The sequence below is a fragment of the Lytechinus pictus genome, unplaced genomic scaffold, assembly GCF_037042905.1.
Source record: "Lytechinus pictus isolate F3 Inbred unplaced genomic scaffold, Lp3.0 scaffold_19, whole genome shotgun sequence".
Taxonomy (NCBI): domain Eukaryota; kingdom Metazoa; phylum Echinodermata; class Echinoidea; order Temnopleuroida; family Toxopneustidae; genus Lytechinus; species Lytechinus pictus.
The window spans coordinates 9,769,005-9,793,805 of record NW_026974140.1 but is presented as its reverse complement, the minus strand read 5'-3'; the positions used below and the strand labels follow the sequence as shown (position 1 = coordinate 9,793,805).

General features: G+C 35.6%; 1 protein-coding gene across 1 annotated transcript in view; it reads right to left on the bottom strand.

Moving 5' to 3' along the window:
• Positions 1 to 2,273: 2,273 nt before the first annotated feature.
• LOC129260688 (uncharacterized) overlaps positions 2,274 to 24,801 on the bottom strand; it is a 58,779-nt gene continuing 36,251 nt past the window's right edge. The window contains exons 6-14 of the mRNA XM_054898640.2: positions 19,002 to 19,130; positions 17,477 to 17,638; positions 16,470 to 16,709; positions 10,919 to 11,053; positions 10,010 to 10,123; positions 7,298 to 7,480; positions 6,398 to 6,584; positions 5,807 to 5,988; positions 2,274 to 4,866 (exon numbers count right to left, since the gene is read on the bottom strand). Of these exons, the coding sequence (XP_054754615.2) occupies positions 4,544 to 4,866; positions 5,807 to 5,988; positions 6,398 to 6,584; positions 7,298 to 7,480; positions 10,010 to 10,123; positions 10,919 to 11,053; positions 16,470 to 16,709; positions 17,477 to 17,638; positions 19,002 to 19,130 (1,655 nt within the window). The 3' untranslated portion in view covers positions 2,274 to 4,543. The remainder of the gene's footprint in view (positions 4,867 to 5,806; positions 5,989 to 6,397; positions 6,585 to 7,297; positions 7,481 to 10,009; positions 10,124 to 10,918; positions 11,054 to 16,469; positions 16,710 to 17,476; positions 17,639 to 19,001; positions 19,131 to 24,801) is intronic.

Sequence of the window (24,801 nt, the reverse complement as noted above, 5' to 3'; positions counted from 1 at the left end):
CATTTGTTCTGTAAATATGTTTACATCAATATGATTTTGACCTTTTTGTTCCTTCTCTTTTTTCTTTCCTGTATATAAACGCAAATATAAAGAAGTCGATTATATTTTCTTCATTTCCAATGAGGATCCACACTTTACAAGCTTTGCTTTTTAGTGGCTCCCCCTCATTTCCATTTATGCTCAATATTATACTGTTTTTTGTTTTACGAAGTAAGAATGCTCGTCTGTAAAATTGTACTTGATTTGTATTACTTTATATTACTTTGTATTATGTTTTGAATGGAAATGGAATAAAGAATTGAATTGAATTGAATCCGTTAATGGCACTACCTGGCAATTGAGCGCGCTTCGCGTGCTCACTAAGTAGCTCGAAAGTTTTGCTGGTGCCCCCCCCCATGCCGTGCCCCACGGTACGCCACTGGTTGTATGTATTTGAGATGGAAAGACTATATCAAATGGATTTTAAAATTAACCATTCTGAAATTCACACCATACTCTCTGCCCCCCCCCCCCCCCCTCTTCTTCGCTATCGCAATATCTTTGTTATTGGTATACTGTATTTGTGAGACATAATCTAAGATGTTTAAAGCACTTTTTTTTCTTGTAGCATTGACAAAATGAATATTATAAAAACCGAAATGTTTCTTTCATTCAGTATTGACCGACCGGACCGGGCAATTGCAATCGAGTGACAGTGAGAATGTACAAACTGAAACTGTGGTGGCGCTCTTTTGCGAAAGTCATCGCAGTGATTTATTCATTTACTCGATGAGGGATTGTCACTGATATAATGGGTAACAGATCAGTGGGATTATACAATTCACTTACATGGATTTATATTGATGGGCTTAACTGAGGATCATTTGACAGGTAAAACTCTTGCTTGCATTTATGCAAGGTGTTGATTAAGAATACAATTACTCCTGAACCAGTATCTTCGACAATGTAATGTTCTCTAGAGGTGTTTAAGTTCTAAAATTCCACACACAAAAATCGTGATTCGTTTTAATACGCATGTTTCATTTCAAACATACCCGCTCAAGTAATCAAATATTCATTCCCTAAACGTAGAAATCTTCCAACACAATATTCGTTATACTGGACCCAAAATATGGAACGAAATTCCAGATTACATGAAAAATCTCTATTAACAACTAGCTTTAAGTATAAAATGAAAAGAAAATGCTTTGTCATCCTATATCAACATCTTCCAACTTTCGTTTCCTTTTTACTTTAATTTAAACATGATAATATGAACCATGAACAATAATTTGTTGCGGCATTTATATTTTGCCCCCAGTGATACATTTGTTGAGCTCTGAGACTATTTTATTTAGTAATTCCCCGCTCACGTCTCCCTCTCTCGTTCCCTTTCCTTCTCTTCCTTTCCTGGGCGTTGTGGCGTGCGCCTGTAATCCAAGCTGTGGGGAAGTTACAAATAAGCCTGTTCACGGTTGTAAACTGCGCACGAGCAGAAAAAGGTCATTGGAGACAACCATGAAGGTGGCTTTCAAATTCACTGACATAGGCATTTGTGATTTGATGATTATTCATGTATTCCTTTCAAAATATTTATCACATCCAAGCTGAAGAGTAATAAATAGAGCCTTCATAATCACTGGTATTTGACAGTAGCCTAAACAATAGTCAAATGTTCCAAAGGTAGACAATAAAACAGATTTCCAAACTTTATCCCTGATGTACTATTCTAGTCACCTGGACTATACAATGCCTTTTGTTCTTAGAATGTGAATACTCTACCGGTAAAGCTTACGCAACATCTACATTTGAAATTGATAGTGCTTATCCTAATGAAAAATCACAAAGGTCATTGGAGAAAAGTTGATCATGAGCTAACCGTGAACTGGCTTATTGATGCAGAGGTTCGAGCCCTGGTCACGTCTTTCGGATAGTGACGTTAAAGGTCGGTCCCAGACGTAAATAATCATATCTGATTGATACACGTCTGACAAAACTCAAATACACACACACATTTCCTTCTCTTCTTTTCTCTGCCCTTTTCGAGCCCTTCGTCTTTTCTTTGTATTGTTTACTGTATTGTATTTATGTCTATAGGGGTATTCCGCCACAAGCCTTTGCTTTTAGGGTATACGCCTTCTTCTATAAACCTAACATTAACATATTTTTATATGAATTTATGTTTACGAAAATGTAGTAAATTGTGAAATGGAAGAAAATAAATGTTTATTTCAATTGAATTGAACGTTAAACAGTAAGTCAAACAGCAAAGTCAAACACTACGGATATCACAATTTATTTGAAAGATTTGGTCTATCCATTTTATTACATTAAAATGATTGTTAGGATTTACATAGTAATATTCATAGCTTTAACAACTTTTGATTTTATTTGATTTTTGTTCTATTCAACTTCCGTGAAACAGCACATTTTGTGCCACTCCTCAATCTTATCCACAGACTACAAACTTCTTTCTGCCATGCTATACACACAAATAAAATCAGCATTCTATCTACATTAAATAATATTAATAATAACCAAACAAATTAACTGATTATAACATCATGCACTTTTAACAATTTATGGTTCATGACGTCATTGAAGAAAAAGGGCACAATTTTGATCGACCTGCTGGACTCAGTCAGTAGCCCAGAAAATGCACATTATCGTCAGTTGAGCACACATTTTGCAAATGATGAATTATGAAATAATAAGTTGTCTTCTCGCGGAGTGTGATTGACCACTCCTCTGTAAAATGATTTTTCTAGATAAGTTTTACCTAATAAATAAGAATAAAACAAAAGTATATACATAAGAGTATTATGATTGAGGAGGAAACAATGTTGAAGTATATATAAGTTTAGTGGAGTCAATAAAGTATATCATCTAATCTAACTTTGTGTCTCTGCCCCCCCCCCCCCTCTCTCTCTCTCTCTCTCTCTCTCTCTCACTCACCGTCCTCTCTCCCGCTTGCTCAATGCATGAAAAGGAACGTTTATTGAAATTAAGTACACTTTACTAAATTAAGTACACTTTACTAACCTTACTAAAATTTACTAACTTCCACCCCAAAACCCTGCTAGAAATTACAACAGGCGAATCAAATGAGGAAAATATTAAAGTTAATTATTAGAATCATATTTTTAGCACCATTAACAGAAAAGGTATTTAATTATATGTTATAAACATTTCAAAACAATTGAAAAACACAAAATAACTAATCATGAAGACTAATTTATAAGTGTGACATTGCTGGTAGTCAAAATGACAATGTATCTGATGAATCATTGCAATATCCAAGGCAGAAACAATGATAATCATTTTTAAAATTGCATTAGCATGAAACAAGAAGGCATTGCCATCAGGAAATAGCCATATGGTGAGTTTAATATAATTCTAATGTAAAACCTATAGACATATCTGAATATACCATTGCTACCGAGGATTTTAAGAAGTGATAGATGTTAATTAATTGACCTTGACTTAGTTTTCAATTTCCTCACCATTGTGTAATCTACAGAAAGCATATTAAGCAGCATAATGAGATTTCTGTACAAACTAATTATCACGATGGGGGAGCACCTGAATACAAGTAGACACAGTACACTATAAATTCCAAAGATTTGAAATAAATCTAGATCGGCTGTGAATAGTGACCCGTCGAATGTTAGATTTAGATTTAAACCTTGTGGATTTAAATATAAAGATAACAGATTTGAATCTAAATTATTTGAGATTTAAAGGTTAATCCTTAAGATTACGATTTGATATTCAATTTAGATTTAAACATTGTGGGTACATATATAAGGAGTTCAGATTTAAAAGTTAATCGTATAAGTTTGAAAGGAATCCAAAATGTGACGGGTCTATACTCAAAACCAATCTGGAACTATTTTAACCTTGGAATTTAGAGTGTATATTGATCTAAAAATATGGAGTAGTTCAAGACATTTAATATCAATGAAATGCAAACTGCTTACATCAAAGACTGAACGTACAGTTGCATAAGATTAATGTGAAATATCCTGTGCATTAAGCTTAATGGCTATCATCATTAAAAAAAAGATACACAAAACCATTTGGAATTTACTGACATACTTCGCAGATATCTTCTTACTATTCGAACTAAAAGTCTTATTTTCTTTATAAAAGATAAAGTGTGCTAAATCTGTCCATGGAAAATTGACACCTCTTACAAATCATTGTCATTGTAACATACATAATTGCAAAATGAAGGGTATCACTTCATTAAAAGACATTATTAACAACACAAAGGAAAGACAGCACATGAAACACATATTTTGCCCCAAAACACTATTTACAAACAAATGATAATAATCAATACATAACTTTGTATACCTTTTTTGTCCAAGAGACTGAGAGCATTGTCTTTTACTTATGGAATTCAATACATGTATATTCATAAGTTTGTCTGTTTTTCTTTTATCATGAATGTTTTTATAAAGAATGATGATTCTTTAAAGGTTTCTGCTTTAAGTTTTTATATTGGAAGTAAATATTTTGAGCCGAAAATGTTGTCATAGATTCCCTTGATAAGAAGGAATTAAATGCCCAGTGGCCCATCTCCCGACACATCTGGATCACTGGTGTATAGTTCTACAGGGCTGCTGCTAGTAATGCTACCGTACGATGATGTCGACGATGATGTTGATGATGATGACGACAGGAAACCTTCGTCCTCGCAGTACGGTTGGAATCCGCTCCATGTTCCGCACGGTGTGCAGACGCGACGTGAGCTGCCGTGAATGGTGTAGCCTGGGTCGCAGAAGTAGGTGACCTCACCACCGACAGAGAAGTCCTGGTTATCAATGCGAGCACCATTAGTTACCTGACCAGGGTCGTTGCAGCCGTCATGGTTGGCAGTATCTGAGGTGGATGAATGCATTGTATGACATGTTTAGTGTAAAGGTTTATTCACTTGGTCTTATAAGCAGTTGGTCTACCTCTTAGATAGTCTATTACCACACCGTCTAACCCCATTTGGTCTACTATCAATTTGGTCTAATTGCCATTTGGTCTACACAACACTTGGGCTAATACCCATTTAGTCTAATGCCAAGTTGGTCTAATGTCCACTTTTGGTAATACAGCGTGAATACTCTGTGAACACACTGTGAATACTGTGAACACACTAAAAAGACACTGCAAACACACTGTGAACCAACTGTGAACACACCCTTAACACACTGCGAACACACTGCAGACATACTGTGAACACACTGGTAACACACTGTGAACACACTGGTAACACACTGTGAACACACTGCAAGCACACTGTGAACACTTTGTGAACACACTGTGAACACACTGCAAGCGCACTGTGAACACTTTGTGAACACACTGCAAACACACTGCAAACACACTGTGAACACACTGCAAACACACTGTGAACACACTGCAGACATACTGTGAACACACTGCAAACACACTGTGAACACACTGTGAACACACTGCAAACACACTGTGAACACACTGCAAACACACTGTGAACACACTGCAGACATACTGTGAACACACTGGTAACACACTGTGAACACACTGCAAACACACTGTGAACACACTGCAAGCACACTGTGAACACTCTGTGAACACACTGCAAACACACTGCAAACACACTGCAAACACACTGTGAACACACTGCAAACACACTGTAAACACTCTGTGAACACACTATGAACACATTGTGAACACACTGTGAACACACTGGTAACACACTGTGAACACACTGTGAACACACTGTGTTCTTTCTAGCAAAGAACAAAACAAACTTCCTATATCCCACCCTTTCATCCAAAACCAGTTTTACCTGGAACCTTGTAGGTGACTTCCTCTGTCATGGGGGTAATGACAAAGGTCACTGCCTCACTAATGCTGCTACTGCAGTCAAGGTAAAGGTTGATAGCAGCATATGTCTTTGCGAATGTGACGACGGTACCATCATTTCTGGTGACCAGGTTCGATTGATAGTAATAGTCAGCGCCCTCTAATCTGATGGAATAATAGATAGATAGGATAAGATAATACGTTAAAATGTGAATAATACACGCCAATATAGAGGCTATAAATGTCTTCATTTCTCAGACAATATTTTGGATTTTAGAATGAAAATGAATAAACTATATAATCTTTTTAACCACATATAATTAAATGAATCATAATCTATTTGTTCTTATCTATTTTCAAAAATCAAAATCCTCAGCTCTTATCTGCCATCTGCATCTATTAGTAGGTAACTAGATAGAAGGCATACTTTGAAATTATTACAATTATTATTATTTTTATTATTATTATTTTCATCATCATCATCATTACCATTATCATCACATTTATTACTTTTATCAGTATTATTGTTATTTTCATCACTATTATTATCATATGTAGCGGAAATTTCTCTTACTGAATGGCGGTGTTTGGTGCTATGACGGAGCAATCCTCTCTAAAGCATGTCTTGATGGTAATGAGCTGCATACCAGGCCAGACGACACCTACTGCCCACCAGGAGAAATGTTCCGTTTGATAGACCCAGATTAGACCACCTTGACCATCGTCTTCAATGGTACCAAGGCCATCATTTACCCATAGACCTAAAGGGGGATAACCATTCCATCTCAGACGTCACAAAGTAGTTCAGTTAAAAAACAATATTTAAGTGTATTTCATTTCTTCCTTTCATTTTCTCATTTTGCATCTCAAATGTCTCTGTTGGCAATTGCTGCCATTTCTGCCTTGTTCCTGTACATAATTATTGTTGACTCCCATTGCTGTTTGTGGAACCACAAAGATAAAGCAATGCTTTTTTCACAAAATATATATCGCAAGGTACTTTTCAATAGCGTAATACTTGTTTTGTTATTGATCAGTTGATATTATGGATTGTATATTCATACGAAATTATGTGTGTGTTTTGTTAACTGTAACCATAGCTCAATGCTGTATATTGAGTAAATATTGTTTACGTCGTGTACTGTATGAATTTGATTCATATTTTGGGGAAAAGTAAATCAAATATTACTCTTGATATACCTTTTGTTTTAAACATGCACTCTTTGGTACCAATAACCATGATACGAGCATTTCCTTACTTTGTAGATGTACTAGAGAGCAATGTATATGACTGCCCAATGGCAAAAGTGTCTTCAGTTGCCCAAGATCGAATTCAGATCTTTCGAATTATGTTTTAGATCCAGTTTAGATATTTTTTTCAGCCATGATGCTTCATCGGTTTCCAAGCTTTTTATCAAAATCAACTTCTAGGTTTGGGGTGGACTTTTCCTTTAAAAATAATCAAAAAGCTTACCGATAGCTTCATCGAAGTACCACGCTGGGACAGTATCTCCAACCGACAGTTCATTCAAGAAACGATCAGCCAGAGGTATGCGTATAGTAGCTGATTCGGTTAGATCAACTTTCTCGCCGGTTTTTTCGTTGATAAGGTCAATTTCTGTAAGAGCATAGGCCTCTAATCTAGCGACATCGGAACCTTTGAGTTGAATGATATAGAAAAAACGGATTAGTGATAACATAGTAGTTTTCAGTTCTGCGCCATTATACACCATGGATTGATTTCCAAACGTTGTTCTCGACATTTATTTTCTCAGGCTTCCCCCCGGACTCACACCCGGTTTGCCCTGGAGTATAGGGAAATGCCATGAGTGGTGTCACACTGAGGTGGGGCCATCATCTCCTATGGTTTTCAAAACATAAGATTAAAAGGGAGAACAGAAAATAGTAAAGAAGAGAAACAAGGCTGTTTGAAAAAGAGGGTTGGATCGCCGTTTCATTTAGAATGAAAATTCAATCAGAATAGGTTTCCTGCCTCCTCCGATCTCCCAACGCCCCCCCCCCCCTCCGCTCCCTAGAGGAAAATACTGTCATTGACCTTAAGAATTAATATTCAGCACAAAGAAATAGAAATGACAGCAACATTGATGAGTGAATGAGTAAAGGTGGGGGAGACATGAGATCACCCCCCCTGCCCTTAAAAAAAGAAATGTTTGAAAAGGACATTCTTAGGGGAAAAAGGTAATCATATAAATATTCAATTTGTCAAACATCAACATTTAGATCAAATTTTCTTAAACACCTCATTTTAATATTTTATGTAGGCCTATAAACCTCTTTGGTGGAATATGATACATCAAATTCTAATTGCTTATAACTTATACAAGAGAACCAGTAAAGAAGTGCTTTTTCGATTTTGCTGACTTGTATTTTCCCAAACATCATGCACCATATTCACTTTTGCCCCTCAATTACTCAGTAAAGTCTCTAAAAAAACATTTCGATGCATGTATTTTTTGTCCAATCTCAGTCTATAAACCAGCATTAAGTCTCTATAACACATATATATTCTGAATCAAACAGACTCGGCCGGAATTAAATGACTGTTGTTAAAGGGGAATCCAGCCCTGGCCATGAAATGTTGTGTTGGGAAGGAGAAAAATAAATTAAAGAGAATGGTGAAAGTTTGAAAGAAATCGGACAAGCAATAAGAAAATTATAGCTGTTATAAAATTGAGATCACTAATACTATGTAGATTTCAAATTGGCAATTGGGTAAGTAAATTATGACAAGGGGCAAGGACAACTTTCCCATAGGCCATGTACTTTATTATCAGGGATTTGTGGTTTTCTCCTAAGTACCCATTCCCCTGGGGCAGTAATCTAAATATAACCCAGGTAGTATATTGTTTTATGTCCTCATGAAAGAAAATATAATTTAAAATAAAACTTTTGGAAAAAATGACATTTTAGCCATAATATGTATTGGAGTACATGGAAGAGTAGTCCTTGCTTTACATCACTATGACATCCCATATGCGGCCAATTTGAAGTCTCCATGGGTATAGTGATTACCAATATTTACAACTTTTAAAAATTCATAACTTTCTTGTTGTTTGTCCAATATTGTTCAAACTTTCACCTATCAACTTGTCTGATTTTTCTTTTCCTTATAAAAACAAGTTTTTATTTGGGTTGGATTCCCCTTTAAGGCCGGGTTCCAACGGAACCGAATCAGCTGCAAATCCAACGAAACCATTCGACGGATTCGGCTAGAATTTATTCGGGAGAATTCGGTTTTGGTGTAACTCTGGCTTTAGACAACGAGCAGGTCAAGCTATTTTCCCCACTGTGTAACTCTTATTCCAATTCGTTCAATATGTTTTGAATGCTGATTAATGTGACAAGAATACTTTGAATGCATTCAAAAGGTACTTTGAAAATCATTTGATATTTTACTATCCAAAATTTTGAATATGTTAAAAGAAATTTAGAATGCTGCACGATTATCCAAGACCCAGCAGAAATCTTCAATCTGACTCCATTGCGGCTAATTTTGGTTTTAGTGTGACTAGAGTGTGATAAGTCGCCTGGTCAATGTACTGTATTTTAAAGGAATGGTCCGGGCTGAAAATATTTATATCTAAATAAATTGAGTAAAATTGACAGAGCAAAAATGCTGAAATGCTGATGATGTCACATCCCCACATTCCCTTTTCTTATGTTATTGCATGAAATCATGTTTCATTTTTTCATACACGTGTAAGTGATGTGTCTCCATTGAAACAAGTTGCGGCAATAAATAACTAATGCACGTAATCAGTTGTCAATCCAATTGTTTTAGTTCTTGATACAATTTTTTTGAATGAACCTAATTTCATATAATAATACAAAAGAACAAGTGGGGGTATGACATCATTAGCCCACCTAATGTATATTCATAAAGACATGCCTAGAACTGTATATCACTGGTATAATGCAAATCTTTAAAATTCAATAACTTTGTTATTTGTTATCCGATTTTGATCAAATTTTCAGCATTTTGCTCTATGAATTTTTCTCTATTTAGTGAGATATAAATATCTCTAGCCTTGACATTTCCTTTAACTCCAGTTGGGTGAATTTGCCCCCCCCCCCCCCTCCAAAAAAAAGCCAGAATTTCTGATTAAGTGTGACAGGTCCTTTAGATCAGCTTTGTCATGTAAGAATAGAAATAATAATGTTTTACCTTGATCTGGAGAAACAGCAAGTTCGGGTACATTGCGAACATCTTGAGGGTCGCTTATATCAACAGTTTTTATGTTCAGGCTGACAATTGATCCAGGTTCTACGTCCAGACCGTCTGAAATTAAAACGAACGTGTCATTATTCCATTATTTGTAATTAGTTTATGGGATCATTCATTCAATCAAACTTATCACAATGGATTCATATAATAGAGAGTTACTACGTATTACAATGAAACAAAACAAGCACGATCGTAATTATGAGGAACACCTTATTATATGTTTGCTTTTGTTAATCTTGTAGGTTTTTATTGATTTCTGATTTTTAATCCTAACTTAAAGTATATGGCCATAAATGAGACTTAATGGTAGTATTTTTTTAATAATTTTTTTTCATCATCATCTTCATCTCATTCATCAACATGATCATTATCAGCTCTTCTTATGACTATTATCATAATAATCCTCAGACACTTCATTATCACCACTAGTAGTACATAGTATCAGTAGTAACAGTAAAATAAGTAGAAGTACAAGTAGTAGTAGTAGTAGTAGTAGTAGTAGTAGTAGTAGTAGTAGTAGTAGTAGTAGTAGTAGTAGTAGTAGTAGTAGTAGTAGTAGTAGTAATGTAAAATCGCTAGTTTGGGTTATAGTTTTGAACAATGGGAGATAATCAAAGTATTCTTCCCTAATATTTGACGTAAAAATGATTAAAATTGTCATTATGTTGATTCATTTCAATAAAACATACCCCCCAAAATAGATATTCAATTTCACTATAAATGTTATTATCTATATCGTTATTATAATTTTATTATTATTATGATTACTGTTATCCTTCATTACTACTACTTTTATGATAACCATCACTACCATCATTAATAAATAAAGAAACAGATCTATAAGCTTACCTGCGGGTATTTCTACTTGTAATTGTCCATCGACACTGTTAGGGTCTAAGAAGGCAAAGGTTCGAGCCCTCGGAAGTGGGTAGGGGAACGATGCTCCATCGTTAAACTGGGTCAGAGTCATGGTTATCAGATTATCTGTTCAGGAAGGGAAAAAAATCGTCAAAAATTTAAACATCTCCAACTGACTTGATTGAATGTCAGGGTGATACGCTTCATTTTCAATTAAATTTCGATACTTGTTCTTAATAGACATCGCGAAGACGAGACGTCTTAGCATTTGGCCTTGTTTCTTCGACCCCCACCACGAAAAGATTTATATCAGCGTAAATGTATACATAACCCTAACTTTATTATTATGAAAAAAGAGGGACAGGGCAGTAATGATAGGGCGAGTTGGCGAGATAGAATCTGAGAAACAAATGAAACGCTTCTCGCGGTCTCGACTACGTTACGCGATTCAATAAGGTAACAGTGCTTATTTTGAAAATAACTTAAGATTTATACCTTAAATGAAAATTGACCTCGATACTTGATAACCCTATATGACAAAGTTTCATGCAATAGATCCATTTATTTTCAAAGTAATGAAAACATTTCAAAAACTTAACCTTGGTTAAGATTTTAATGTTTATACGTTCATTGACCCTACATGACCTTTGACCTTGGTCATGTGACCTGAAACTCATGCAAGGTGATAGTCTATAACACCTATATCCAAGTTTCATGAACTCGGGCCATAATTTTTTTATGATGAATTTTGAAAAAACTTTAACCTTGGTTAAGATTTCAATGTTGACGACGTCTTTGTCGCCGTCGTCGCCGCCGTCGGAAATGCGGCGACTATAGTCTCACTCTGCTCTGCAGGCGAGACAAAATATAACTTTAAGCGATATGTAACTAGGAACAGATTCACAAAGAGGGAAACATTCACTTAATATGGTTAATATATCGAATGGTATATTGCATTATGTTTACAATGCAGACAGGGAGAGTTGAGGACAAGACTAAAAAGGTCTCGGGACTGACGCAATATAAAGGCATCAGGTTAAAAAAACTGGTCCATGGTTCAACTTAACTAAAATTAATGCAGACAGAAGACTACCCTGGACAATGAATATGAATAAAAACAGGCAAACAATAACACTCTGAATCATTTCACTCATAATTATCTTAAAGATTAGCCGGAGAGCCTGACGCCCTCATATCGTGGAGGTGTTTGGTCTTAAGCGGTCGTTAACCCGTGGAAAAGGTAAAACAACAGTCAAATGCAGATGGTTGTTTTCAAGATAATTATAATAGCGAACTTTCGCAATTGCAACGGGGGCGTAGCAGTGAAAGTAGTAAATGCATTGAAAATGCCCGTCAAAAGGGGTCAAAACACAATGAACAACTGAGAGGTCTTTGTCGAAAATGGGTGAACGGGACAGCAGATTGTCCTTCAAATCGGAGGTGACAAAAAATATGCAAATATGTCGTTTGTCCAGAGTCCAAGACGACACTGCTTGTTTAATTCACCAATTTTCGATAAAGGCTGCTTTGTCAGGAAGGGCTTTTGACAATAGATTATCAACGTTCCAAAAAGCGTCTGGGTAGTGTTGCAAAAGCTCAATTATCACTCTTAATGAATTGCCATTACCATGATCGTCATTATTTCTCGCAGCAACTGAGTTTATACAGTTTAAAATCTTAAACAACCATGCTTAAATTATTGATAATAAAATATTTGAATTAAAACTCTGTTGTGTAAGATTTTAAACACTTGTTTAAAATGTTTAAACAACTACTGTGCGGTTCAGAGTAAACAGCGTTGTTTAAATTATTTTTAACAGTGTATAATATAAAATCTATAGTGAGATTTGTACACCCTATACCCAATTATATGTAATTTAAAAAATCGAACTGTGTGAGTGCCTTCCATTTTTTTTTCCAAATCATTTACAAGGTCATACTTCACGGAAATGAACCCGATGGAAGAGCACTAAGGCAAATCTGAGGCAAATCTATGACAAAAAATATGCCTTTATAGCATTAATTAGGTATTTGGCTTATTTTTCCACTCCCATTACATTGAATAAATGAAAATTGGGTCGTTAGGTCCAGCGGTTAGAGCTTTAGACTCATAATCGCAAGGTTGTGAGTTCGAATCCCCACTTTTCCATTGTCTCAAATTTGATAAAACAAAAGCCCGAGAGTAATATATGTCGTCTATAAGGTCAGCCTCTATGACTGATTAACCTAGACGTAAAATGTTTCCTTGGTAATTGGTTATATGCCGGCTTGGCGTTTACCGGCAAAAATGCTGTCCTACCGAGTTCCTACGGGAGTTACCATGAATAGGAACAGAACAGAACAAACCATCGTAAAATGAAATAAAAGATTACCAATAGTTCAATATTCCAATATGAGAAACGAATTCAAAGGACGTTCTATAGGTGTATTTGACATGTTCAAGGGTACATGTACATTTACTTTTATACCAATCTGTTAACATAAGCATTGATGTTTAGTATGAAACACACCACTTAACATTTTAAGCAGGTGCGTATCAATCTGAGGCCAGACAGTGGTCATTCCATCGGAAATGAATGATTGTTAGATTATTCTAATTATTAATCACAAAGGTCATGACCTTTCCAAATCCCACTGCACTTTCTGTGTGTCATCTCATCCTTGCAAAAGTCAGTTTGATAATCAAATGAAGTGCGACAATTTATTCTTCCAACAGCTATAGTGTTTGTACTCTTATACTTGGCACTGTGTCCTCATTTACATCTGGAAAGTTACCACTGCGTCGTTGAAAGTCCCTTTTAAAAATGCCTATGGTTCATAACACCAGAACACAAATGCTACGTCAAAATAAAATTACAATTTAGTAGGGTTACAGCGTCCTAATATCAAAGTAAAGGGAGAAATACTGAGGCATCTTTACACAAAAAGGAAGTTCCCGCTACCTATGTCGTTGAATTTCAGAAAAAATGCCTAGGACGTAGCACATCGTTGTTTTCGAAAAATTTGAATTTGTTCCGTGCATGCTACGGCCGCGTCACGTTCTTGCTAAGTTCATGTTGCGTTGGCGCCCGGGGGGACACTCGACCACAAAAGTGGTAGGTATGTGCCGTGGGCGAGACAAAAAAACGGGGGCTTAGGAACGGGCTTATTGTAAATAGAAGGGTCTTTGGAACGGGATTCGGAACTACAAATGTTTGTGAAAACGGGGGTCCTTGGAACGGTTCGCCTGCGTGTGAGTGCGAATGCATCCCGATGGAACGGGCATATGTACATGCGCTCATGCAGAGGCGATGGTCGGACAGGGCAATGTGGGCCGCTTTTCATAAAAAAAAAGTATATAGCTCAATGCGGCCGGAACGGCGTAACGAAAAATATGCGAAGCATTGAAACCGGTTTCTTTCTCTTTTTTTTCTCGATTAGAAGAAATGCTATGCTTTTGAACGGCTTTCTTTGTTCTTTTTCTCAATTAGATAAAAATGCTATGCTTTGGAACGGAAATTTGAGTGTAAAAATGGGGGTCCTCTCCGCGGCACATACCCGCCCACCACGCGTTATATCCTGAGTGCCCCCCCCCCCCCTCCACTGAGTATCTTGTGCGCACAGAAAAGGCCTGTGCGGTGTCGAAATAGTCCGTAGTTCCACCAACACATCGTGGCGCGAGGCGATTTCCCTTTCTTTTTTTTTTGAAAATAAATTGGCGCAAAATTTCAATGTCGTAGCAGGAAATTAATTCGGTGTAAAGGGGGGCAATAGCCAATAGGCGTCGTGTATCACTCCATTGTTTTCAAAACAATGGGGGTGATAAACAGCTATTGGTATCTATTAACTGATTTTTATATCATTCAATTTATTATTCGTAAAGATGAAACTGATTAAAAAAAAAAAATTCAAATGTTTAACAGATTCATTCGCCATCGCGAAGGCAGCTAGCTTGTTTTTCATAAAATTCAAATACATTGATATGAAATATAATTCCGAGTTATAAAGATAGACATGAAATAAGTACATAATTTACACCCCCACCCCCAGCTGAGAAAAAATGATAATAGAAATAATGAAGAAATAAGATATTTAGTCCTTCATATTATCATTAGTCTGTGTATAATTCGTAGAATGCCTTCTAGTAATCAGATCCTCTCCATATTGAAACCTAGTTTACAAAGAATAGTTATATCATGATGTTTATTCCCATGCGTTTGAAATGACCTCGTCATTAATCTTTGATAAAAAGGGAATGAAATAATGTAAATAATATGATTACCCGATTCTGCCAAATGAATTTTTGCGTCATTAATAAAACTCATAAAATAAAACTCCATGTTTAACTTAAGGTGACAAAATACCTAGTCATATATTTCGACTAGGTATCAAGAATACCATGTATTATTGTTTTATTATTTTCTATTGTAATTATAATATCAGTGGTCATCTCTGCTACAGCAATCATGGCATCACGTTCTATTATTTTTTACTTCTAGTTTTTGTGTCAGGTTATTAGAAATAGATTTCCGCCATGCTTCAAGTGAAATCATCATCTCTGGAGGGGGAAATTGGGTTTTAATGGCATTCTCTTCAAGAAAATAATGACAGAGTGTAATATAGTTTTCTGACTCATTTTTCTTTCTTCAGCTGTCAAATTTGCCTAGTATTACATTCTGGGGAAATATTGCCCTTCATAAAGATTACACATTTTGTCATCAAATAATGAAACTTCTACCAAACCTTCGGTATTGCAATACTGACGTAATTGAATCCACTGCAAACACGATTTTTAGTTCAAATTTAACTTATCACCAGTATAATATATTTCAGTACCTACCATTTCACTGTTTTAGGAACATCTTATTTTGTAATAACGCGGTATCTTGAGAAATCGTTCTTGACATCGATACTAAAATAATCCACGAATGAATATTGGAATATTGGCGAAATTTCTAGGTATTAAAGATAGCATAGGTATACCCAAGATTTCTTTTTTTTCTCTCTCTCTCTCCAGGAGCGTAATAATCATGACGGACAATTTTTTTTAATTGGGAACAAGGGAAGCAAAGAACTGTTCTTGGGAATGTTCTTTGCACTCTAAAACCAAAATCAAAAGGTCTCGGGCAGAAGCGGATCCAGGATTTTCCAAAAGAGGGGACACATTTTTCCGAAGAAAATTTGCCAAGCCCCCACCCCCAAAAAAGGGTCCTCAATTACAAAGGGGGACACACTTGGGTAAAAGCGGTATATTTACATTACGAATTTTGATTATGGCTATCAAAAAGGGGAGGACACGGGCGGACTGCCCCCCCCCCCTGGATCCCAGTGGTCTCGGGGCGTTGGACTTGTCGGACTTTTTATCCGACAGTTACCACGGTGATAGTGGGTTCTAAGAAAGTAGGAATCAAGGAAAGTTATCTGATTAGTCAGATCTGACAGTCTTATTGGCCGAAAATGTTGATGAAACGCTCTCCCGGTGAACATTTTACAGGCTTAGATAATTATAAAACCTTCCTGGGGTCAACAGATTGATAATAAATGCCTCTGTGGGGCAACTTACTCTCGTTGTTGCGGACGTCGAAGGTAGTCGATGAGGTCGGATGTCCCTTCTTACTGGCTACAACCACGATGTTGGCATCGTTGGGGACAGCGAGCTTGGCGACACCGTTGTCCCCTGTGAATATCGCAGTACCGAATTGGGCTCCCACGTTGTTAGTGTCGAGGGTACGGATCTTGACCTCCGGTACAGGGTTGCCCCCTATCTGTTCCAGGACAAGGACTGTGACGTCAACGTTCGAAGCTACAGAGTGAAACAGAGAGAGAGAATAATAAGAATTAATTATATACATGCATAATGATGATCATAATGACAAAAATTATAAAGCGAAATATAAGGATGCTATAAAGGTTCACACAAAAAGAAAATTTCACTGAACCAGAGATTCTGACAGAGAATAAATATGAATGCAGCAGTACTTAGAAATAATGTTTACAGAAGGAGTAGTATTTTTCAGGTAATTTTTCTGGTAACCATGTAATATATGAGTTATTTATTTTATTTTTATTTATTGATATATTCACCAAATCCTCAAAGTACATTTCATAATAAATCATTTTTACAATGAAATGATGCATCAACTGCATAACATAATGCAGGGTTAAAACGTACCAATAAAATGAAAAAAAGTGGAGGGGCCTACTGATAAGCAAAACTTGTAAGATGTAGACACCCTATCAAAATTTTATACAAGGGTAATATGATATAAGTAGAGTAGAATAATCAGCAAAATTCTATGTATTTATATAGATATAAACACTGTAACACGAATGTATATACACTATATACAAAATTATATTTTGACTTTGAAATAATCAACACTACCGTGGATAAGTATGAAGTTCACAACATGTTTGATTGAATCAGTATGAGTTCAGAAGAAAAAAAATTTGACAAGTAACTAAAATTTATATAGTAACAGAATATCAATCTTTAAACGACTTTTTGTATAAATGAGTTTTTACTACAAAATAAATCAAGTGATTAAGAAAAGTGGGATCGATCCTCACCTTCGCATGTGACGCCGTTACCAACATGTCCTGGCGGACAGGGACCGCACTCAAACCTCATAGCCTCTTGATCGCTAGCATAATCCAAGGTGTTCACATCAATCCTGACGTTTGAACATTGAACGCCTTCGAAACATGGTCTATCTGCGCAGGTTTCACGACCTAAAGTAATCAAGAAAACAATCAACGGTAGATGAATATATATATATATGGTTTATATACTTGTTCATCATTTCTGAAATATATACAAAAAATGTTTTACTTCTTCTCTGGGGAGAAATATTGGGGTAATGTATCAAAATGCTTTTGAATCCAGTATTAGCGTCAGGATTTTTTTAGAGGGGATAAAGACGAACTAAATGTGACATGGTTTTCTTGTTAATATAGTGGCATTAGATCACACAAAGGAATCCTGGATTAATTTATAATGCTCATTCATACACCTTCGAGGGTGCAGTTAGGTACCTTAAGTGCAGTAAATGGTACCAGAGATAAAGTTAAAGAAGGTGCAAATTTAGATCTGTTACCCTGACATAGAAAATATGAACACTAAAAGGTATCAGGTTCCATCTGTCCGGGTGCAACGAGCATTTATGGATGCAAATGTTAATAAAATGTGTATTTTGCACCTTTATCAACCAAGGGTGCAGGATTACACCCCATAAGGTACTGCCAGACTTGGCTTTTATAGTGTGAGAGTTACACAGCCAATGTCTCTCCTTTAAAATATGCTTATATTTTTATATTAATTTCCTCAATTTACTGCCAAAATACTCTATAAACGTGTAAGCACGTTGTTTCACACATCACTATAACAACTACACTACAAAAACTCCGGTGTTGATTTAACACCAGCCTGGAATCTATACATGTCCACACCAGAGAAGTGTTAAACAACACCAGTTTCGTTTTGGTCTAACACCAGATAAGTGTTTATACAACACTAATTAGTATTAAAACAGCATTGATTCCAAACTGGTGTTTCAATACTTCTCTGGTATGGACATAATTATATAGATTCCGGGCTGGTGTTAAATCAACACCAGAGTTTTTGCAGTGTATTGCTCAATTTTTTAAAACAATTTTTGAAACTTTTAAAGACTTGTTTAAGAGTTTAAAAATAGTCATTAATGATTGTGACGGGCTAAGCAACGTGTTTGATATTTTGAACAGGGTTTTTCTTCTTTCATCTCCCCTCTTTTTATTCTTACACTGCAAAACTCCGGTGTTGATTTAACACCAGCCCGTAATCTATATATGTCCACACCAGAGAAGTATTGAATCAAAACCAGTTTGAAATCAAATCCATACTGTTTTAATTCTAATTGGTGTTGTATAAACACCTATCTGGTGTTAGACCGAAACCATACTGGTGTAGTTTATAACACTTCTCTGGTGTGGACATATATAGATTCCGGGCTGGTGTTAAATCAACACCAGTGTTTTTGCAGTGTATTCAGTACTTTAAAAAATCCCGCCCCGCCCTTTCTCGTGGCGCCACCACTGTATACAGAATTGCACTTACCGAGTCTGACACACTGCTCTCCCGTGCCAACGAAGCCTGCGTTACAGACACACCGGTAGCCACCCGGTAGATTCTCGCATCTCGCATTTTCATTGCATTTATCCCTGTTTGCGTCACATTCATTGTCATCTAAAGAATACAAATAGAACATGTATGTCAAAAAACAGGGAAAGCTAACCAATATTCGTAATCATTGTAATAAATGAAACTTACTTCCATAGCAATAAAGATATTCATGTATTTTTTGTTTGTTTGTTTCTAGGTCTTTGTTTGTTTCAAGGTTTTCATATTGACTGACAGGTTACTATGGAAATGTGTGAAAAATCTGGAAAAACATATAAAAACGAAGAATATTTTAACCTTAAAATATAAATAGCTCAATGGAATCAGTCGTATACCTCCCGATATGAATCGGCAACATATTTTCAATTCGAACATACTTATCGTCGGGCACCTATATATTTTGGGATTGCTATCTCGAAAGATTTTCCAAACTGAGTAATTCTCAACAGATTCTAAACACAATATTGACATTGTAATCACCACGTTTTAAAAGTCAACTATTACCAGGAATATGGCATTCTAACAATGGAATTCTTGATTGGAATTTCGATAAATGAGGTAATATTAAGTGTAGACATCCTCTTTAATAGTAATAAACAAGATTGCAATGCAAACTCGATATTTTGCGTTTACGTACCTGCTACGTGAACTCCGTGTAAGCTTATGAATGGGAAAAGGAAACTTCATGCATAATCATTTACCAAACATATGCGTATCCATGGAAACTCACACAACAGATACACCCACACCAGCAAACTATGAACAAACTCACTATTCCAAATTAACATCAAGTTCAAATTATCAACAACAAAAAAATCGCCATTTAGTTGGTTGCCCAGAGTCGTGTCATAAACAAATACCTGGATCATTATAATGAATGATAAAAAGATGTACAACAATCTCCTGGTCAAATGAATATGCCAATACATTATATGGCATATATTGCCATAATACTATTTTACTCTCCTAAAACCCGACGTTTCTCTTTCTCTATTTACTCCATTCCCCTTTTTTGGTCTTTACTCTTGAAAATAACATTTTAGGCGGAAAATCAATTGTTAATTTATTTAGCTCTCTGTCGTTCAACCTTGAACTTCACTACAGTCTATAGATTTCGAGCAGCAAACAAAAAATCGAAGAGATTTTTTCCTAGCAGACTCTAATTAAGCGTCCTTAACATAAGAATATTGTTAATTGGGACTTATAATGAAAGAACATTTAATTTATATCGGGGGTTACATTCATTGTCTATAAAATGATTAAATTCGTTTCAACACTCCCTTTCTTTTCTTTCTCTCTTTCTATCTTTCTTTATTTTTTTTTTATTTTTTTCTTTCTTTCTTTATCTCTCTCTCTTTCTTTCTTTCTTTCTTTCTTTCCTTTTCTTTCTCTCCTTTTCCCATGAACTATCCTCGATAATTTGTAGCGTTCTACATATTATATTCTCTCTCCTCCCTTTACCCCCTCCATCGGATTATTATCTAAATTCTGCATAGCATTTCTGTTAAAATCTAACTCCTTTTTGTCATGTTGTATTCTAATAGCGTGGAAAGTTCGTAAAAAATGTAAGTTCAAATACTTCAAACCCATCGGCCAACGTACAACCCTCATTGCCCTGTTTATACCATCTGTATGTTCAAATTCTTGATTTGTTTTTCCTATCTACAATTTTGACAAACCGTCAATATAACCGCACTTTAACCGCATATATTCAAGACCAATGCTTAAATGAAAGTCACCAAGACATTTCTTACGAGTAAGAATAAATAAATACACGCTATTTTCATAATTTTGAACATTTAGAGCGGATGACAGGGACGTGGTAGATTGAGGGGGCGTCTTGAGCGGTAAAAGTGTAATATTAATCACTATTCACCTTTTATGACGTAAGACAAGGGTGTTATTAGAAACTGTATCCAAACCGCCCTTTATTTCCAAAAGAATGATTTCCTCCAGGCAATCAAATTTCCAAAACATCTTAATGGATGTGTTTTATTCCGAGGTTTCAAGATCTGATCATTGTGGGGATAACATGGAGAAGGGGAACTCCGAAATTCTTCTATTTTGTGAAATATTGCTTCCTTTATAGTGAATAAGATATTTTAATCATTTCATGGGGGATATCTAACAGCATTGTGAATGTGTTTCTTTAAATGAATACTATGCCGCGACAATAAACATGGTAAAGAGTGTGATTTATTTTATAGGATATTGTGTATAAGGTGGCTTAGTTTTTACTTTTACTTTTAGAAAATAGTTTTAACAGATTATTTTCAATTCAATTCAGTTTGTTTCATTTTATTTGAAATTGAAATAAAACAGAGTTTAAAATGATATTGAACAGAAATGAAACATCTCAAATGATCACGAAGCTCATAATACAAAAGGAACATTCTTTCTTTTTCATGCTTTCTTGAATAAGGTTCATATGGCAAAAATATTGTAACAATATCATTTTTTTTTCCAAAATACATTTCAAAGCCCTAAATGTCATGTTTCAACTTTAAAACATATCATTGATGCACAAATTAATACGCATAAGTGCAGTTCCCGTAAATATTCGCTTTGAAAATAACAACTATTAAATGGAAAAACAATGTAGAAGTTAGAAAGAAATAAAAATTAAAACAAAAACACCTGAAGAATTTGATATTTCTGCCTGATTTCCCTAATAGCTTCAAGCTTGTCTGCGTTTGTTTTCCTATCGTCTGACTCTGGACGTAAGGGCGGTGTAAAGGAAGGGACGTAAGCAACTTAACCATAAAAAGGGAAATACGCAGTCACACCAGCCAAATAGATTCTTAAACGATCGATAATATACCATTCGAAATAACGTAATAACTTCGATCGATCTGGGAGGTTCGTGTTGGTGTGACTGGGCTTTATGAGTATTATCTATTGCTCAATGACTAACCTGGATAGTGACGTCATAGAATGAGGTTGCCGATCATTGTTTTATTCCTGCCCGCATGAAATACAAGATGAGATCAGCTCGCCTATACTCCGTTTCTAAATTTCACTAATATCGTGTACAAAAGTAATTTGCCCCTTTTAATATGCTTATGTCGATTAGGCCACACATAAATCCAGTTTGAAATGTTGTCCTTGATTCTGTTTTGGGTTTTTTTTTTTTTTTTGGGGGGTGGAACATATTCGGTTCAAGTTTTAGACAATCCGTATGATACCTCTCAAATATAGATAATAATTTAGGATTATACTCCTCGGCCGGTATTGTAAAATTGGTATCAAGTTAAACGTAGAAAGTAGAGGCTTCATGATGCATCATGTGTTACGATAATGAAGACATCTTCACTTGCGAGGGTGAACGAACGGCTTTTGGAAATGGCGATACCCATGATGTACTCCGAGTTCTCCCATTTGATGTCACTTCGCTGTAATATAATTCGATCCCGTAAGGATGGATCGAAGTGACACCACATATGGTGGAGAACCCAAGCACGATCCAAATTTGGATTGTCCTTTCCAGGACCAAGCACATTCCCCTTCATAAAAGAATGACACATGGTGCATTCTAAGCGAATCAAGAAATTATACGTCAATAAACAAATACCAAAACGATACAAATTTATAAGCAAATATATGGTTCTCGGCAAACATGCCTTTAATTATTTACCTTAAATAAATCATTAGTATCATACAGTGCTTACCATCAATATGCTCTGCAAATACAAACATACCTGAAATAGAACACCCTAATTTATCCAATAACATTACAAGATGACAGACTAATTACTAAAGTTAATTACTTGAAATCAGAAGTATGGTTAAAACAGGAACTTTCATCAAATAGCAAAAGGGCTGTGGAAATACGATACCATAAAAAGATGTTTGGATGAGCAAGACCTGGCAACCAATTTACATTGATAGTTGAAACATACCGTTGAAACATAAATATAGTTGAATAAAATTTTTCCTGTAAAAAACTGTATAGATTACTAAACAAGCTATTTATACATCATTATGGTGGAGAGGGCATGGAATAAATATCATAGTAATTACTGATAAGTAAATCCTAGGGACAATCGGTAATTTCCAGCGTCTAAAAAGGCAGGATGTGGATGAAAATAAGTATAATTCAAAGGATCATGTTTCATTAAACAGTAATAGTGCTTCAAACTCTATTACCTTGGCTAAAAGAAACCACAAACCGTCATATCACGAGGAATCAATTCTACCTCTCTTCGCTTTCATATCGAAGTAAAAAGAAAATATCCAATGCGATCTAATAATTCTATTTTCTTCAAGGAACTGAACGTTGTGATTTAATCTGAAATCATAATTTATAATAAAAGCACTCTGAAATACATCCCACTCCTTAAATATCTCAAACAATCTACAAACCTTAAATCTTTTCCCACCTTACCTATATTCGGTAAATGCGACAAAATCGAGGTCCATGAATGAATGCATAGACTATTTTCAGAATAGCATTGCGCTGAGTTAATTTCAAATTAGATGGCTTTTACTTTTATTTAGCTATTTTTGAGAGTCATCTGCAATTATAAGTGTTTACGAGATGAATAGAAAGTCAAATCAGCATTATCAGGGTAAATTGTGACCAGGCACCACGAAACCTACAAAAAGTCGCCAGAAATGCAGTTAAATAGCCCTTCTGAAAGAAGAGATTCTAAGCTTCATAATGATATATGACTCATTAACAATGATTGATCGTAACCCACTCAAGTAAGAGGAGAATGTTCACTACCATGGAACACTCCTTTTGAGAAAAGGGGTATTAAAAATTACTAGTCGATTCAAGAGCACTTACTCTTCCACTTTTGTGTATTGTACAAAAAAGGGAGATTAATAATCAATAGAATTTCAATAAAAAGAATTATCAGATTGCCCCCAAAATTCACACACCAATTAGGTACATCTTGTCCATTTGTTTGAAAAAGTATCAATGTTACAAATAATTCTGTTTTAAATTTATAGGAGTTCAAAGAGAGATGAATATTGAGGTTTTCGTGAAAACAAAACATGATTACAGTTCACTTAAAATGATAAAAATAGGTGTAATAAAAACACTCAAAATTTACACTTTAGGTTTGATGGGTACATCCAAATTTATACAGTAAATAGAGGGGAAAACACAAAAATTTGAAATTTGAACATTCTGACCAAAATACTCTTAACTGGCTCCAATTGACAATTACACAGTGCGACTTTTTGTGGGTTCTGTGATGCTTGGTCACAATTGATTTCCAACATCTGATTATAATAAAAACATACGTCTATCAAATCTGATATCAAACATCAACGCAAAAGTCTTGAAATCATGATAATTCTTTCCGATGATCTATCATGAGTAATATTAAAGAATACTCGGAAATTAGAGGAGTGTTAAACATAACTGTTGTTGATCCCATGCGAAGAGACTATACCTCACCATCTAACCCGTGCGCATGCCCAGTCGAGGGGCTCTCGCTCTGACTTTGACTGACCTTGGTCAAGTAGCTAGATATACAGGTATTAGCGAATATTTGCAACACTAAGCAGCCGCTTTCTGAAACGTTGAGAATCTATTCATACTGCTCGTCAACTCACAATAGAGAGCTTAAAAGGTCATTGTCGAAACCGGGACAGCAGATCGTCCTAAATTTCGAAGCTGGCGAAAACTTGCAATATGTCGTTTGTTTAGGGTCCAGGGCGACACTTCCGTTTTTTATTCACTAATTTTCGACAAAGGCTGCTTTGGACAATAAATTCTCAACTT